General features: G+C 35.1%; 1 protein-coding gene across 1 annotated transcript in view; it reads left to right on the top strand.

Annotated features, from left to right (window-relative positions):
- LOC136037348 (tyrosine-protein kinase Drl-like) overlaps positions 1-19,852 on the top strand; it is a 116,849-nt gene that overhangs the window by 3,816 nt on the left and 93,181 nt on the right. The window contains exons 2-3 of the mRNA XM_065720024.1: positions 4,999-5,126; positions 14,012-14,127. Of these exons, the coding sequence (XP_065576096.1) occupies positions 4,999-5,126; positions 14,012-14,127 (244 nt within the window). The remainder of the gene's footprint in view (positions 1-4,998; positions 5,127-14,011; positions 14,128-19,852) is intronic.

Genomic DNA, 19,852 nt, shown 5'->3' with positions numbered 1-19,852 from the left:
CAAATGACGACCGGGACACAGGGAATATAATTGACGACCGGGACACTCAAAGAGAAATTACAGACCGGGACACCGGGACACAAATGACGACCGGGACACCGGGACAAAGGGAATATAAATGACGACCGGGACACTCAAAGAGAAATTACAGACTGGGACACCGGGACACAAATGACGACCGGGACACAGGGAATATAAATGATGACCGGGACACAGGGACACAACTACAACGGGGACGCCGGGGGGGGGCACAGGGGGGATATATAAATGACGACGGGGACACAGGGAATGTTCGATTAGCAATCACCATCAACAAAGCTCAAGGGCAATCATTAGAATAATGAGGTATAGATCTGAATACGGATTGTTTTTCCCATGGACAATTATATGTTGCATGTTCAAGAGTCGGTAAACCTGACAATTTATTTATATGCACAGACAATGGGACAGCGAAGAATGTTGTATATTCGCAAGTTTTACGTAGTCAAAAACATATATATATATATATATATATATATATATATATATATATATATATGTATATATATATATATATATATATATATATATATATATATATATATATATATATATATATATATATATACCCGCCAAGCCCCCCCGTGCGCGTAAGTCGTTACGCGCCATATTAGTTACGCGCCATTGTAGTTGTGTCCTGTGAATATATATATATATATATATATATATATATATATATATATATATATATATATATATATATATATATATATATATATATATATATATATATATATATAGATGTTTTTAACTACGTAAAACTTGCGAATATACAACATACTTTGCTGTCCCATTGTCTGTGCATATAAATAGATTGTCAGATTTATCGACTCTTGAACATGCAACATATAATGGTCCATGGGAAAACAATCCGTATTCAGATCTATACCTCATGATTCTAATGATTGCCCTTGAGCTTTGTTGATGGTGATTGCTAATCGACGATTCCCTGTGTCACCGTCGTCATTTATATATCCCCTCTGCCCCCGGCGTCCCCGTTGTAGTTGTGTCCCTGTGTCCCGGTCGTCATTTATATTCCATGTGTCCCGGTCGTCATTTGTGCCCCGGTGTCCCAGTCTGTGATTTCTCTTTGAGGGTCCCGGGCGTCATTTATATTCCTTGTGTCCCGGTGTCCCGGTCGTCATTTGTGTCCCGGTGTCCCGGTCTGTATATACATTCGTTTTTGAATTGGTCTTTTTCTTAGGTTTTAGTTTTTTACCTTTTTTTTAGTTTTTTTAGTTATACCTCATGATTCTAATGATTGCCCTTGAGCTTTGTTGATGGTGATTGCTATTCGAACATTTCCTGTGTCCCCGTCGTCATTTATATATCCCCCTGTGCCCCCCGGCATCCCCGTTGTAGTTGTGTCCCTGTGTCCCGGTCGTCATTTATATTCCCTGTGTCCCGATCGTCATTTGTATCCCGGTTTTCCGGTTTTCTTTTTAATTTTTTTTTTTTTAGTTTTTTAGTTTTGTTTTTCTCCTTTATTTTTCATTTTTTTTTTCCTTTTTTTCTTTTTTTTTCTTTTTTAGTTTTTTTAGTTTTTTTTATTAGTTTTTAGTTTTTTTTTCTTTTTAGTTTTTTTGTAGTTTTTACCTTTTTTTTAGTTTTTTTAGTTTTTTTTTACTTTATGTCCTGGTCGTCATTTATATCCCTGTGTCCCGGTCGTCATTTGTGTCCCGGTGCTTTGTTGATGGTGATTGCTAATCGAACATTCCTTGTGTCCCGGTCGCTTTCTCTTTGAGTGTCCCGGTCGTCATTTATATTCCCTATGTGCCGGTGTCCCGGTCGTCATTTGTGTCCCGATGTCCCGATCTGTAATTTCGTCAGTCGAAAACATGACGTCAGTCGACACACAAACATGACGTCACCCGACAGACCCACACACACACAGACAACTTATATATATATATATATATATATATATATATATATATATATATATATATATATATATATATATATATATATATATATATATATATATATATATATATATATATATATATATATATATATATATATATATATATATATATATATATATATATATATATATATATATATATATATATATATCTATATATATATATATTCACAGGTGGGACAGAGGGACACAACTACAATGGCATTTAACTAATATGGCGCGTAACGACTTACGCGCGCGGGGGGGGGCTTGGGGGGCGCGAAGCGCCCCCACCAACTAGGTGTCGGGGTGGGGCGAAGCGCCACCCCAACATCTAGTTTACTATAAATAACTTTTAGAACACGTTTTAAGGTATTTGAAAATGGGGAATGGGCTTGTCCATTTTTCTCTTTTTAATTCTAGTGCCCTCCTTAAGAAGTCGAAAAATCGCACATCAGCAAAATTTCGCCTTCCACGATATCTAGTGCCCTTTCCAAAGAGAGAAAATTCTACTCGATTTGGGATAGAATGATATGAGGCTAAAATTTTTGAAAATACCATTCAGTTTAAGGCACTGAGACATCTTGTTAAATCTACCAGTTTTCAAGGGAATGGTTCCATTCGGTAATGTCTGTCCTTCGTAATGGCAAAATTGTTGAGTTTATAATTAATTGATTACAGATAAGTTGAAAACTGAGAGAAATTAAAAACAAGCTTTTTAAGAACTGAAGCTCAGCGCAAAAATTCAAAGTAAAAAAAGTACTTAAGGATGAGAGGGCTACAATTTTCTTGTCAACCTCTTGCTCTTTGGCCTGAAGCTCAGCTTGGGCTTTTAAACTGAAACTGCACAATTAACCGTGAAATGCAAATACAACTAAAAAAGCTCGTTTATACTTGTAATTTTTAATGTAAAAAGGTAATTTAGTACAAAGATAGTGGAGCTATTAGGGCGATCCTCGCCTTGATATTAGGTGATTCCCATTTGTAGTAAGTTATGCTGTTGATCTACATTTTCCCTTATTCTGCTTTTACATTTAGAGTGGCTAGGCACTGTTTTTGGTATTTGTGTCAGGGCTCCCAGCAAATAATTTCCGGAAGGAGAAAGGGTCATCCAGAGAAATATTTTTCTAGAGGGCAGTAGTGGTTTTAGACCTCATAATCTGAAGAGGGGGGCAAGGTAAACCATAGGAGCTTAAAAATATAGAATAAAAGGAACCGAAGGTCAGATGTCAGGAAAAATGCATGTCAGTTGTCGTATATGTCATGCAATATATGTCTTATAGAGAGAACAGCAAACACAATTTTTCGTGATTTTAGAAAAAGAAGAAAAATACCCAAAAAACTTCAAGGAATCTGAATAGAAATCTCACCATCAGATTCTGCGTATCAGAGAATCTTTCTGTAGAGGTTTCAAGCTCCCATACGCAAAAATATGGAATTTTACTTTTTGTGTTTTTTTTAAATTTTACTTTTTGGTCTGTCAATATTTAACTGAGTTCAGTTAATAGAGTTTATTGGTTGTTGATACTCTTTTGTGTTTTTAGGTTTGCAAACCGAGCTTTACTACGTTCGAGAAGGAGTTTTAAATGACTATGCCTTAAATTTATATATAATATTATAATATCTATATATATAAAAATAAGTTGTCTGTGTGTGTGTGTGTGTCGACTGACGTCATGTTTGTGTGTCGACTGACGTCATGTTTGTCGACTGACGTCATTATAAGGATTGAGCTGTATGCGTCATGAAGTTGTTTGTCGACTGACGTCATGTTTGTCAACTGATGAAATTACATACGGGGACACCGGGACACAAATGACGACCGGGACACAGGGAATATAAATGACGACCGGGAACCTCAAAGAGAAAATACAGACTGGGACACCCGGACACAAATCACGACCGGGACACAGGGAATATAAATGACGACCGGGACATAGGGACACAACTCCAACGGGGACGCCGGGGCACAGGCGGGATATATAAATGACGACTGGGACACAGGGATTGTTCGAATAGAAATTACAGACCGGGACACAAATGACGACCGGGACACCGGAACACAGGGAATATAAATGACGACTGGGACACTCAAAGAGAAATTACAAACTGGGATACTGGGACACGAATGAGACCGGGACACAGGGAATATAAATGACGACCGGGACACCGGGACACAGGGAATATGACGACCGGGACACTCAAAGAGAAATTACAAACTGGGATACCGGGACACATATGACGACCGGGACACAGGGAATATAAATGACGACCGGGACACAGGGACACATCATTAGAATAATGAGGTATAGATCTGAATACGGATTGTTTTTCCCATGGACAATTATATGTTGCATGTTCAAGAGTCAGTAAACCTGACAATCTATTTATATGCACAGACAATGGGACAGCGAAGAATGTTGTATATTCGCATGTTTTACGTAGTTAAAAACATATATATATATATATATATATCTATATCTATCTCTATTCACAGGTGGGACACAACTACAATGGCACGTAACGACTTACGCGCGCGGGGGCTTGGGGGGCGCGAAGCGCCCCACCAACTAGGTGTTGGGGTGGCGCGAAGCGCCACCCCAACAGCTACTATATTATAATATAATGTAATTATGCTATAATTTATTTATATTAATATATATAATATATTATAATATATTCGGATTTTATTATAAAATAATTCGGCTTTTTTGTCTGGTAGAGAGAAGAACAAACACAATGTTTCGTGGTTTTAGAAAAAGAAGGGAAAAAACGTCAATGAATCTCACCATCAGATTCAGCGTATCAGAGAACCTTTCGGTAGAGGTTTCAAGCTCCCATATGCAAAAATGTGGAATTTTACTTTTTTGTGTTATTTTCTAATTTTCTTTTTGGTCTGTCAATATTTCTTAGAGTTCTGTTAATGTAGTTTATTGGTTGCTGAAGTTGTTTTGTGTTTTTAGGTTTGCAGTTTATTGGTTTTTGATTATTGGTTGCTTATTGGTATTTATTGGTACAGTTTATTGGTTGCTGATGCTCTTTTGTGTTTTTAGGTTTGCAGACCGAGCTGTATTACGTTCGAGAAGGAGTTTTAAATGACTATGCCTTAAATTTTGTAGTTCCTGTCCCGTTTCATATATCAGAGTTGTTTTTTAGATGGGAGGCTCTTAATTCAAAGCAAGTAAGCATGTTTTTTTTCTACACTTTGATTCAACTTCATGTGTTTAGAGGATCAGAAATCAATTATCAGAAATTCAAAAATCCGTTTAAGGTATGCTACTTGTCATATAGAAATAATGGCAAGGGTTGTTTGAAGGGCCTGTAGGTTTTGTCTTGGCATGAAACTTTCAAGTGAAATTTGTTAATATAAACAAAAAATCATTTGGATATTCTATGAAAAGACCGATTCTCTCCCCAAAAAGGTGGCCTAATACTAAAAAGATTAAAATTAAAATACTAAAATATTTTTTTTTATATCTCGAAATGCACTAAAACGTGAACAATAATTTGTTTTTCTGCTAAGTGAGAAACTGAAAACTAAAAGTGAAAGTATGGGGCAGTCGTGCAATATTTTGAACTATCAAGGAACGACGTTCTGTTTCATGACCAATCCATGGTTTCCTTGTTATTGTAGCTTCCCCACAATTGTCGCAATTGTCAATGTTTCCCCTTACCTGTAATTTAACTTTTTCTGAGATATTTCGACACTTTCCACCGAAAAGTTGCGTCTATCATTTTGAGACTTCGGAGTAAATTTAACAATTTTTTTTTCAAGCTATTCTGGAAAGAAGGATCAGGATTCCAATATGGATAAGCAGGATTAAAAATGTGTTTGAATATTCATTATCCTGCAGTCTCTTTTTTTGAAAACTGCCCAGCAAAGATTTTAACCTATTATCATAGAAGTGCGAAAGTCTCAAATATGACCTCTAGGCATGACAGCATGGACTTGAATATAAAACCGTATTTTTTATGATAGTTTTTGAATATTTTACTTAAGATGCTTAGCAGCTTGAAATACATTGTCTCTTTTCTAAGAGATTAGGGTTAGCTCTATATTAACATTAATATTATCTAGGTAAAGGCCTTGTCCAGATTGATTTTGACAGAAGCCAAATTCTACCTACAACAGCCAGATTTCACGTGGCCTAGTGAAAAACCCTTGGCAGATATTCTTTCTGCTTCTGCTTCAGTACCGAATGGAAAATTTAGTATTTCCAGTAATTACTGAATATAAATAAGAGGTCCTGTATAAAGCTCTGGTAAAAATGTATATTCTTTTATGATGGGTATATGACGGGTATGATGGGCATTCTTTTATGATGGGTAGTAAAAGAGATAAGTTTTCTAAGAGTTTTCTTAGGAAACTATGAAGAATTTTATTTTCGTTATGATATCTGAAATTCTTATACGTACTTCTCTTGATCGATTTTGCTAAACAAAATCTACCACCTGCAGTCAGTATTTAGCCCAGCAGCTAGTTTAAGATTACAAGAACTTCCTCGATAGCACAGGACCAAAATGTAATTACCTCAATTAGAGCGCAAAAGATTTCGAAAACCAAGCCCCAGTTTTCTAGCATGTTGAAAAGGTGTAATTATAACGAATAAATAACAATTTTCGAAAACATATTCAAATTTGGCCTTTATCTGTGCACAGAGATTTTTCATTGAAAAGTTGTAGAGATTTGACTCCCTTTTTGAAACCAAATCCTACTTTATTCTGTTATTCAATAATTTTTTTTTTCAAATGATGGTATAGAACAACATTGAAACTCAAAACGAGCAGAAGCAATTACAAGTATTAGGGTGGCTAATACCCGACCTCCTCACCTCCAAACTGTTTAAAATTTTTACAGTCCCAGTCTGAAAACATTTATGAGTGTAACAAATGTAATTAATGGGCAACTGTAAGTGTTAAATTACCATATTGCCATTTAAAACAGTTATACTGAAAATTTTATTGCTTATAGCAGATGTACATAAATATGCTCTCCCATTCTTGCGGTGTGGTGAACTAAAAGTTTTTTAAGCTTTCTAAAGGTTTTCAAAATAAAGCATAATTTTCTAAAAGAGGCTATCGGCTTTGTTACCAATAAAAAAAACTATACTTTTTTATGTAATCAATATAATAAATGGTTCATCGAAATTTCTTTTTATAGTTTGAAATGCCATTGATATGAATAGCTCCTTACCCTTGGACAGAACGGTAGAAAAATTACTGATGTCAAAAATAAAAAGAACATAAATTTAATTTTATACAAAATACTACTTAGACAAAATACTAGTTGAACATAGCGAGAATTACTCGACTTACGAACATATTTACGAACATAGCGAGAAATTCAAGAATTACATAGCGAGAGTTACATTACTTTAATAACAATGGACAAATTTTGAAGAGTACTTCTTTATTATACATAATATTTAAAAAGATTAAATAATAGTTGAACATAGTGAGTTGAACATGGCGAACATACCGAGAATTATTTTTCAATTTATTCAAGCATATTCATGCCATTCAGTTTGGTTGTACTGTTTAAATCCGAATTTTTTTTTTGCAAATCATTTCTTCCTTGAAATGTACAGAAAACTGATAGCTAAGTACTAGCTAAAGCAAAGTATTTAGTTTTCCGTAATATTTAAGGCAATTGACAGCTAAGTTTTATTTGAAGCAAAATTTCTAGTTATCAGCAATACAGTCTAACTTCAAGGAGGAAACTTATTTAACTTATTATTAAAACTATTAACTTATTTATTTATTTTATAATATTTATTTTATTTATAAAATAAAATAATTAGAATTTATTATATATTATTATATTTAATATTATATGTTATTTAATATAATATAATATTATAATATAATATTTAATATATTTAATATAATATTTATTATTTATTATTTATAAAATAAATTTATTTTATTTGTTTATATACTTATTAACTTATTAAACTTATTTAATTATTATTAAAGACTTATTTACATATTTGTTGGAAGCACCTCATATAGAGGGCATGAAAACGTGGACCTAAAACAATTTTCTGAGGCTTAAGTGCCCTCCTCTCAATCATTCAATTCACTGACTAAGATCTCAATAGATAACTGTGCATCTAATAGATAATCTATAGTCGTTATTTTTATTAGTCACTTGGTATATAATATCGAAAATTTTTGTTGACCGCGTTTATTTTTAGGAACTAATGCTATGCTGGATGTCACTGCGGTCCCTGAAACTGGGAAGCTATATAAATTCCCTTTTAGTAGTTCTTGGTATTGTTGCATAATTTTTTCCCCCTGTTCAGGCCCGAATTGCTGTTCTACGAGCCAAAATGCTGGAATACTGCAATTTCTTGTTGCGTGATCTCTGTATTTACTTAAAAAGAAGACTAAACCTTTAAGTGTTTATGCAAATGAACCGTTTTTAATAGCTTACGACAACTAACTATAGATGGTCACATGTGTGGCTATCTTTCTCTGAAAGATAAATAGGAATATTCATGCTCTGTCGACACTGTGCCATAGGATTCTCGGGCATGCTGAATTTAGTTGCATTATTCCATTAGAACAGCTCCCCTTTCTGCGAGAATTCAATATTATTTTAGAAAAAAAAATTGCGAATTTTCACTTGCTAATAGAATTTGAGGAGGAACTTTATAATAAGAATTTTGCGGATTTAAAATAAGTTTGAAATCATATTTAAAAATTAGGTTTAATATCAGATTTAAAATAAAATTTAAAATCAGATTCTTTATGCTGCATATAGTTGCACCTGCAACTATGGATGCAGCAAAGCATTTTTTTTAGAGTAACGGTTTATATCGGCAAAGGCTGCTAATCATTTACAGTGGGCTGTAACAAACTGTTTGATCTAACATTTTCTTTGATGTGAGGGGTGCTAATGTTCCCATCTTTATCCCCCGTTTTATATTCTAGTCTAATATTCATGTAACACTGCTCCAAGACAATCATCTCTGAAATAGTACACCTCTCAAAATATTTGCTAGGAAAAAGTCTTAAATATCAAAATGAATCTTAGGATCCTATTTTCCACGGCTTTAAAGGATAGTTTTTTCTAAAGAATATTTTTGTATGGTGAAACACCCCATAAGCACCACCAGGGGGCATGGGGGACAGTTCTTCTAGAAAACAAGAAGCTATTGAAGAATGCTTTAAAAAAATCTAAATGATAAATGTATCCATTTGAATTCCGAAAGAAAACATTTGTTCTAGTAGCACCTGGTGGCGTTCTCATCACGGTGCCCATGATGTCTTCTCCACGGCTCTTCACCTTCTGTGTCAGTGTGCGCATAAGTACAATTTCTTAGATTACTCGCAAAGTCTTAATCAATAAGAGTCGATCTATCACCTTGAACCACCCATGGTTAGTCCAAAAATATTCCAGTGAAATTTCGAAGAATGTTACGAGTTAAGTTGAGCTAAGTCAGGGGGGACTATTTGCATCCAGTTTGTCAGCGATGTGTGTTTGCAATATATTAGGAATGAGCAATCTATTAGGATAATAGCTTAAAATTTTCAAAGCAATTTCATGTGTTGTCTCAAGAAATTTTCAAGAGATTTTATGTTTTGTCTCATTTTATTGATATACTAGTGTTGAAATTGTCTGTTTTGTAATATTTTTTTTCTCAGGTTCCCTTTCTATGGGTATTTTTTTGTCAAATCAGTTTAGTCATTTTTAACAACCCATTCTTTCAAATGTAATTTTGCCACCACATAATGCAAAGGAGTTCATACCCATGAATTAGCTTTTTCCATATAAGTTTTTTCCAAAGATATTTTAAGATTTAAGAAAAAAAGCTTTAAGAGTCTACTGCTCTATAGTCATCTCCCAGGCCATTCAGCATGTCCCCAGGTGGCGATAGAGGAACGTCCTACAGACATGCAGGGTACTTCCATAGGAGGCACGGACCAAAGGGGGACCATGTCCTTGGCGATCCATAAGACAAATAGGGCACCCTCTGCCAGGGCAATAAACACAGGTGGAGGAGAAGAAGGCCCCTCAAATGTACACTCAACAGCGCCCACCGGCGTGTCCACACGTCCCATGAGTTACAAACCTTATCCCAGTCATGGGATAAATTGCGTTGTGACATACAACACCATCGTGAGAGAATCTTCTATAGCAGGACAACTGCGGTAGGGTGTAACAGCCAGATCTATGGACAATGGCCTGTGCAAAGGGCTGCCTCGAACCTTTCGAGGTACTTACAAAACTGGGGACCTTATGGTCAACTCTATTCCCACTTGAGGAGTGGCGCCCCTCGAGGAAATTATAGCCTAGTAAACGACATAGCATTCGCACGAGATTCTGATTAATGGATAATTCTTCTGGGCTTAGTATGCTTTGACGGGCGTTTTTGGGCTGAAAAACCTCTTCCTAGCTAATTTATCTACTAAGGGTTGCCTCCTCATGTAGCATAACGTTTGAAGGCATGAATATTTAATGAGTCTAGGTAATAGGCTTGGGATTGTCTGTGCAGGATTTTGACTCTTTTTGACAGAAGAGCATTGCCAAGTGCTGAAAACCAAGTTGTGACGAAGGTGAGCCCAGGATTGCACAAAGCCTCCATTCAGACTGGAGGTCTCAGGGGCTTCTCACTGTCCGGCTCTAGGCCAGCTTAAGCGCTTCGGTGTAGACTTGAGAAGAGATGTTGATCCCAGTCCTGCACTGGTATCCGGGATCACTGCTTTTTCTGAGGCCAAAATAATTTCAATGATTTAAAGACCCTGTAAATTGGAACTTGGAATGTTACGACGTTAAAAATGACTATATGACTGACGAATTTTGACTGACGGTTTCCGCCGAACTCGAACTGGACTTATTACGAGTTTCAAAAACTCATATCCAGAAAGGGTAGAAAATATGAAATAAGGTGATATAGAGTTTGTTTACTCAGACAGAAAGGATGAGGTACATAGACAGGAAGTAGGGCTCATGATAAATAATGAAGCTGCCAAATCTTTTTTAGGCTGGGAAGGTATTAATAATAGGCTATTTGACAATATAAAGGACTATTATGGCGTTGAAAAATGACTAAACTATCGAAAATTTGACTGACAAATTCTGACGTTTGGAAATGGATTTATTGGGATCTTCGGAAACTCATATCCCGGGGGTTAAGAAGCATGAAATTGGGTGATATAGAATTTGTTTACTTAGACGGGAAGGATGGGGTACATAGAAAGTTAGTAGGACTCACGATAAATAAGGAAGCTGCCAAATCTTGTTTAGGCTGGGAAGGTATTAATAATAGAATACTAATTGCTCGTTTTATGACTTAAAAGTTCAGGGTATCAGTTATAGTAATATATGCCCATGTTGAACTGACTGACGGAGATACTAGTGACTCAGATACATTTTACTTACAGTTACAGGAGCAAAAAAAAGGTCCCAGGTAAAAATATGATGTTTTTACAAGGAGATTTTATTGCCCAGGCTGGTAGAAATGAAGATAGATGGTATCCTAGCCTAAGTAAATTGGTGTAGGAAAAGAAAACAGTAATAGCTACAGACTTATGCAATTTTGTAGGTATACCAATCTAGTTATAACCAGAACGGTGTTTGGTCACAAAATGGCCTGCATGTTGACATGGTATTTACGTGATGGTAAGACAGCAAAACATATTGATTATGTCATAGTAAACTGAAGACTGGCAGGACCAATACAAGATACCTAGATATATAGCAGAGCTGTTATTGATGTTAGACGTAAAGATCACCGTCTAGTAGTGTCTAGGGTTATTTTAAAGCTGAAATTTTGGAAGGGTAACTAACTCGCAGGAACTTATGATGTTAGTAGACTCCAAGATGAGAATTTGAGAGAAACTTTCCAGGAACAGTTGAATACTAAACTTGAGAGTTTAAAATTTGGTAATGTGGATGATGTTGGGAATAATTTTGGAAAAACAATATGTGAAGTTGCTGATGGTGTTGTAGGGAAGAATTTTAAGAATGCAGCTAGGAATATTGGTGAAAAAGCTTTATGTTTAATACAGAGGAGAAGGGTTTTTACAAGAATTATCTGAGTGATAGATCATATGGAAACAAAAGAAATGTAAAGAAAGTGGAGAAAGCGTTAAAATATGACCTCAGGAGATGTAAAGTGGAGGCCATGGATAAAGTTGCCGCGGGTGTGGAAGATGCAGCTAGATGGCATAATAGTAAAATGTCGTACTGCCATAATAATAAATTGAGAGGAAGTAGTCAATCCGGACTTGTCCCAGTTAATGATAGGAACGGGGCCACAATTAGTGATAAGGAAAGAGGTAAAGAGAGATGGGGGTAACATTCTGAGAATGTACTAAACCGAGATAAAGTTGCAGGAAAAGATATAAAGGAAAATGAAAAAGTTTGTGATACCTTAGATGTGAAGGAAGATTTTTTATGTGAGGAACGATTAGCAACAGCACTAAAAGGTTTTTAGAGTGAAACACTTTTTAGAGTGAGATATTCTGTAGACGAAGTTTTAAGAAAACAACAGTGTGACTTTAAAAAAGGTAGGGAATGTGTCGACCAAATTTTCATTTTAGATTAATAATGAAGAAGTGCCTTAGCAGTCAAACAACTTTGGTCCTCCGTTTTATAGATTATAAGTATACGTTTGATTCTGTTGATAGAAGAGCTGTAGCAAGGTCTTATCCTTGTATGGTATACCAGACAAACACATTAAAATGATTATTGCCTTATACAAGAATAAAACTGCTGCGGTTGAGGTTGGAAATGAGGTTAGCAGCTGGTTTTGTAGTAAATCAGAAATTAAGCAGGATTGTGTTCTATCTCCTTTTATATGGATCATTTTGATGGACTTTGTCTTAAGAAGCACATGAAAGGCAATAGGAGACTACGGAATAAAATAGGAGGGAAAAATCTCCTGGACTTAGATTATGCTGATGATTTAAGCATCCTATATGAATGCATGAGGAAAATGGATAAACTTTTAGAGGTTTTGCGAGTTAGGATGCTAGAATAGGTTTGAAAATTAATGTTAAGAAGTCTAAGTCACTAAGGCTAGGAATAAGAGGAAATGAAAATGCGACGTTGGGTAACAAACAGATTGATCAGATGGGCAGCTTCACTTACCTTAGTAGTATTGTTAGTAAACACGGTGGGAGCCGCGAAGATGTTACAAGTATAGTAGTCAAGGCTCAGGAGTTTTTTTACAGTTATAAAATTTGGAAGAATAGGACTAGAAGAACAAAGATGAGTCTGCAAACCAAGATTAGAATATTGGAAGGTACAGTGATGACAGTGGTCAAACATGGCTCTGAATCATGGGTGCTCCGAAAAGCGGACAAAGATTTACTAGATGTTTTCCAGAGAAATTGCCTACGAATTGTTCTGGATACTGAACCCGGCAGACTGACTGTATTTAAAACCGTATGCTTTACGAAAAATGTGGTTCAATCCCGCTTTCTAGGGCTAAGATGAAAGAAAGGTTGAGATGGCTAGGGCACGTTCTGCGGATGAAGGATCACAGATTGCCGAAGATTGTCCTTTTTTGCCAACCTTCTAGGGCTAAACGGAAAGCAGATGGTCCTCTTCTGGGATATGAGGATGTCATAAAGCATGATTTAAACTAAAACTTCAGTTTCAATTCCAAAAAAAAATAGTTGAGGCTCAAAATATTAATTCCTTCGTTATCTGTCGCCATACATGGATATAACAGCTTTTACTCTTTTTTATTCATAGATTTATTATATATTTCGTTATATATATCTTTTATATTTAAGTAATAATATTAAGTATTCTATTATCTTTATACAAAATTTATCGCTACACAAAATCATTATGCAAAATCATTATCTTTATACAAAATTGTAAAGAAAAACGGATCACCAGAAAAAAGAAAGAAAGGAAAGAAGCGACAGTGTAAAGCAAACACAAAAAAGCATATTATAGGAAAACCACAAAATGCTGATAATGGAAAGATGCTAACGAATAAAGAAAATAAAACAGCAAAACAATGGCTTTACTTTTAGGTTTGAAATTATTGTAAAATATAATATTTTAATTAATTATATTATATAATAGTATTTTTTTTTCAGATTCCATATTCCATGGTGATTATTTATGATTGGGAAGAACAGGGTGAAGCAATTTATACACCGACCTGTAACATCCCTTCCAATGGATTTGTTCCAAAAAATTCTGACACTTTTGAGTAAGTAGATTCTTTTCCAAAATCCATTTAATCCAGATTCGTTTCCAGAATCAATTCCATAGAAAATTTACAAAGAAGATTCTTTTTTTGAAATATCTGAAGTTTTGCTAACGGTTGTGCCAGAGAGCAAACATGCAAGGGAGGAGACTTTTTCGACTGTTCAATAAAAATACGACGAAAAAATATTCTTCAAAGCCTATGAGAAGGAGGAGGGGGGATTTAAATTTCTTTTTGTATTGATAAAAAATTCAAAAAAGATGCAATAATAATACGCATAGGAGACACATCGCTGATTTTTTATTTCTTTGTTGTATGCCTTTAATGTTATTTCGTTGTCTATAATTCGACTCTACTATTCAAGAATGAAGTCACAGAAACTTTAGTTACTCCCTTCAATTTGCTGTAATTCCAAAAAGTTAGAATTATCATTTATTTCTAAGGCATATTTTATAGACATAATTTTTTAAAATCAATCCTTATTCAATTAAATAAAAAAAAACAATTTTTTTTAAATGAAAGTAAGGAGCGACATTAAAACTTAAAACGAACAGAAATTACTCCGTATATGAAAGGGGCTTTTCCTTCTCAACCCTCCGCTCTTTACGCTAAAGTTTGACTCTTTCTCCTAACTCTACATTTTAAAACAGTAAAAAACTTTAGCGTTTTTTGCTAAAACCTTTATAAGGTTTTTCGACTATGCTGAATAAAATGGCTATCTCAGAATTTTGATCCGTTGACTTTGGGAAAATAATTAGCGTGGGAGGGGGCCTAGGTGCCCTCCAATTTTTTTGGTCACTTAAAAAGGGCACTAGAACTTTTCATTTCCGTTAGAATGAGCCCTCTCGCAACATTCTAGGACAACTGGGTCGATACGATCACCCCTGGGAAAAAAACACCAAAAAAAAACAAATAAACACGCATCCGTGATCTGCCTTCTGGCAAAAAATGTAAAATTCCACATTTTGTAGATAGGAGCTTGAAACTTCTACAGTGGGATTTTCTGATACGCTGAATCTGATGGTGTGATTTTCGTTAAGATTCTATGACTTTTAGGGGGTGTCTCCCCCTATTTTCTAAAATAACTCAAATTTTCTCAGGCTCGTAACTTTTGATGGGTAAGACTAAACTTGATGAACGTTATATATTTAAAATCAGCATTAACATGTGATTCTGTTGATGTAGCTATTGGTACTAAAATTCCTTTTTTTAGAGTTTTGGTTACTATTGAGCCGGGTCGCTCCTTACTACAGTTCGTTACCACGAACTGTTTGATAATGTTAGTTGTAATTTGTGCATAAAATTTGATTCTGGTCGCTCGGTTGTTTCAAACATATAGAATTTTGGAAGCACAATGCAGGAATATTTCTACAATTGTTAAGATTAGAACAAGAATAAAAAGAGTAGATAATGAGTAGATAAAAAGTAGATAAAAGCTAGATAATGATAGATAGGTAGGGGGGATCTAAAGGGTTTGCCAAATGGTAAATTGTTTCTAATTTATGCGATTTTTAAATTTTATAACCCCTTCCTCCTATCATGAAAAAAATCATGTCTGAGGAGAATCTCATGAGCTCCTCCCTTCTAGGCTCGAGCACGTGTACACCAAGGCCTAATTATGTGTTTTTTCCCTAATTTATCTCTTTGTTGCATTATTATTTGTGTTTAGCTAAATCCTTTATAATTTACATCCTGAATCCCGTCTTCTAGGGCTATTAAATAAAAAAAACAAGTTTTTTTAACTGAAAGTAAGGAGCGACATTAAAACTTAAAACGACCAGAAATTACTTCGTATATGAAAGAGGCTGCTTCCTCATCAACGCCTCGCTCTTTACGCTAAAGTTTGACTCTTTCTCTCAATTCTTCTTTTTAAAACAGTAAAAAACTTTAGCGTAAAGAGCGGGGCGTTGATGAGGAAGCAACCTCTTTCATATACGAAGTAATTTCTGGTCTTTTTAAGTTTTAATGTCGCTCCTTACTTTCAGTTAAAAAAACTTGTTTTTTTTTATTTAATTTCTGGACGTTTTTGAATCAATGCATGTTTTGATTTTGGCTCTCCGTAGAGGAATAATTAAAACAAAATTTGCATTTTTTTTTTTGGCTAAATGGCTTTCTCCTAATTTTGATCGAATGATTTTGAGAAAAAAAGAGCGGGGGAGGAAGCCTAGTTGCCCTCCGATTTTTTGGTTAATTAAAAAGGCAACTAGAATTTTTAATTTTTTACGAATATTTTTATTAGTAAAAGATTTACGTAACTTATAAATTAGCTTACGTAAAGAACTTTTGTATTCTCATATTTTTATTACATATATGAGGGGGTTCCCCCCTTGTCAGATCCTCGCTCTTTACACTAAAGCTTAAATTTTGTCCCAATTCATTAAGAATGACCCCAGAATCACAAAAGCCGTAGAATAAATAGTTGAAATTACTAAAAATACTTTAGCGTAAAGAGCGAGGTATTAGGAGGAGGTGAGCCCCTCAAATGGGTAATAATTTCTGTTTGTTTTAAGTGTTAATTGTGCTCCTTACTTCCAGTTGAAAGAACTTTTTCATATTTATTTTTTCATTTTTTTTTTAAATAATGCTAGTAAATCCTGCGCTCCCTTCATGGAGATTTCTTCCCCCATGACAAACTATCGATGGAAAGTTCCCCCAGCATATCTCCCTCTTCTCAACCCCTCCCCCAACCAAAAAAATCCTCCTGAAAACGCCTGTACACTTCCCAATAACCATTACTATATGTAAGCACTGGTCAAAGTTTGTAACTTGTTGCCCCTCCCACGGGGACTGTGGGGGAGTAAGTCGTCCCCAAAGACATAGTTATAAGGTTTTTCGACTACGTTGAATAAAATGGCTATCTCAGAATTTTGATCTGTTGACTTTGGTAAAATAATTAGCGTGGGAGGGGGCCTAGGTGCCCTCCAATTTTTTTGGTCACTTAAAAAGGGCACTAGAACTTTTCATTTCCGTTAGAATGAGCCCTCTTGCAACATTCTAGGACAACTGGGTCGATACGATCACCCCTGGGAAAAAAAAAAAAAAAACAAATAAACACGCATCCGTGATCTGCCTTCTGGCAAAAAATACAAAATTCCACATTTTTGTAGATAGGAGCTTGAAACTTCTACAGTAGGGTTCTCTGATACGCTGAATCTGATGGTGTGATTTTCGTCAAGATTCTATGACTTCTAGGGGGCGTTTCCCCTATTTTCTAAAATAACGCAAATTTTCTCAGGCTCGTAACTTTTGATGGGTAAGACTAAACTTGATGAAACTTATATATTTAAAATCAGCATTAAAATGCGATTCTTTTGATGTATGTATTGGTATCAAAATTCTATTTTTTAGAGTTTTGGTTACTATTGAGCCGGGTCGCTCCTTACTACAGTTCGTTACCACGAACTGTTTGATAATAAGAGAAAGGTTGAGATAGCTAGGGCGTGTTCTACGGATGAAGGATGACATATTGCCAAAGATTGTCTTTTTCTGCCAACCATCTAGGGCTAAATAGAAAGCTGGTCGTCTGCAGTTGGGGCGGGAGGGTGCCAAAAAGAAAACTTCAAAGGAAATGGGAACTTTCTGGGAGGGTGAAGAGAGGGATGCATTGAATATATTGGGCCGCAGCTTGGTTCTGCGGTGAGTTTTTTGTAATAGTAGTAGTAGTAGTAATAGTAGTGTGTCCTGAGCTTAGCAATTTTCATGAGGAGCTAAGAAGTCTTGTCTATGAGCCAGACACCAAATAAAATAAGTAAATAGCAAAAACGGCATGTTAATGACCAGCAGAAAGAAAAAAAGGAGACAATCAATCAAACGACTATTTGATTGATTATCCCTGTATTGCTGTTTCCCTGTATGCTGTTTATCCCTGTATTGAAGATTCTGCAATATAAAATGGAACCATTGGCCTTTGCCTATTTCAATATAATGTACGAACATCCAAACGATATACCCTTCAATACAATTTGTTCAAGTGCCTCAAACACCATAAACTACCATCCTGAGTTGAAAGCCTTTTTGATCGCACTCTCACGAAGAGTATTGAGCTAAAAATACATTCTAGGATGGTTCAGTGCTTTGAATCCAAGTAACTATTAAAAAAACATAAACTACAATATGCTGTCACAGACCAATACTTCGGAATAAGACTAAGAAAAATACAACAGCTAACCAATCTTCATTGAAAAGCCTTTGAAGGTAAACAGAAGAAGATTTTGCCTGTATACAGCAAGGCATTTTTAGAGTTAAAAAAAAAAATAAAAAATACTTGCACCAAGGCAATTTAGATCAAACCAAACCAAAATCAGTGAAGCCAAAAGAGATATCAAACGAATGTGTACAATACCTACTCAGTGCAGAAACCACAGAAGCAGAATGCACAATCATTGAGGTACTTCTCTGTGCAACACAGAAGTAACTAACAATAAGATAATAGAAACAATTTAACCAGATGCCTTTGTAGGAAAAAAATAAAAAGAAAAAAAAATCTAAAAAATTTTAACAGGGTTCAGAACCACATAGAGAGCTTTGTACACATAGTTTGATATGGGAAAAAGACTGGAGAAGTTTGCCGAAGCCCAAAAAAAACAGACCGGCCAAAGTGGTCCTTAGAAGTCATGCTAAGATCTTTCAGGATTGGGCAGGATAGTTCATCGTCTGGCTTCCACTGATATTAAAGTATGTAAGTAAGCAAACTCGCAGTGGTCCAAAGTTTACTGCGGCAAACATCATTTACTTTCTTACCCCATCAATCCACATAACTGGGTAAATTGTTTAACGGATCTATTTCTCAATTGGTCTGCAATATGAGAGTCCTTTAAAATGAAGATAAGATATATTCACAAACAGAGTACAAAGATCAAACAACAGATTCAAGGCGTAGATTCCCACAAAGACTTCATTGTCTTAAGAAGAAAGGGAAGATATACACATAATTTAAGACTAGCTCATACACAAAAAAAGAAAAATAAAATTAAAAAAGGGAGACGGATGGAAATATTTCAGCAACCTAGAAGAACTTATTCTGATCCCTTAACAAAGACCATACTGGATAAAAGCTATAATAATAGAACCAAAACGAAAAATTATAAATCTTTTGAAGGCACCAAACAAGTGGCATTGCATTCTCTAGCCGTTTCAGGTAAGGTATTAAATATAACAGAATAAGCAACTAAAGAATGAAAATCAGATTTTACAGTTGGAATAAGCAGAATTTGAGTATTATGAGTTAAAAAAGTGGTAATTGGACACCAAAGATGAAGAAAGAGACTTGGGAAGATCAACGTTGTTCTGGAGGAAAGTGAAAGATACACTAAAGATCATAGATTTCTAAAGATCAAATAGCTACTTATTTTTTCAGAATGATTTGCTTCTTAGCTTCATTCGAAGTGTTAAAAACGGTGAAAGAAAAAAGGAAAATATGAAACATACGACTAATTTTTTTAGGGGAAGGATGCTTCTCAGAATTGGCCTGGGTAAAAATTCTCTTTAATCTTTCTTAAAATAGAAAGTTTCGAAAAATTTAATAGAAGTTTTCTTCTTTTATCAACGCGTTAAAATGTGTAAAAAATAAAATTTCATCAAGAAAGATGCCTTGGAAAGGGATATGGTAATCCTTAGCTCTAGTAATAGAGCATTCAGATGAATGAATTTCAGATGGTTCAGGACTTGGCTGAGATATACACAGTAAAATTAGAATTCTAAATTTTAAATATTTAGGGCAACCAAGGTA

Source organism: Artemia franciscana, chromosome 16 (assembly GCF_032884065.1).
Source record: "Artemia franciscana chromosome 16, ASM3288406v1, whole genome shotgun sequence".
NCBI classification, from domain to species: Eukaryota; Metazoa; Arthropoda; class Branchiopoda; order Anostraca; family Artemiidae; genus Artemia; species Artemia franciscana.
This window is presented reverse-complemented; position numbering and strand designations above follow the sequence as displayed.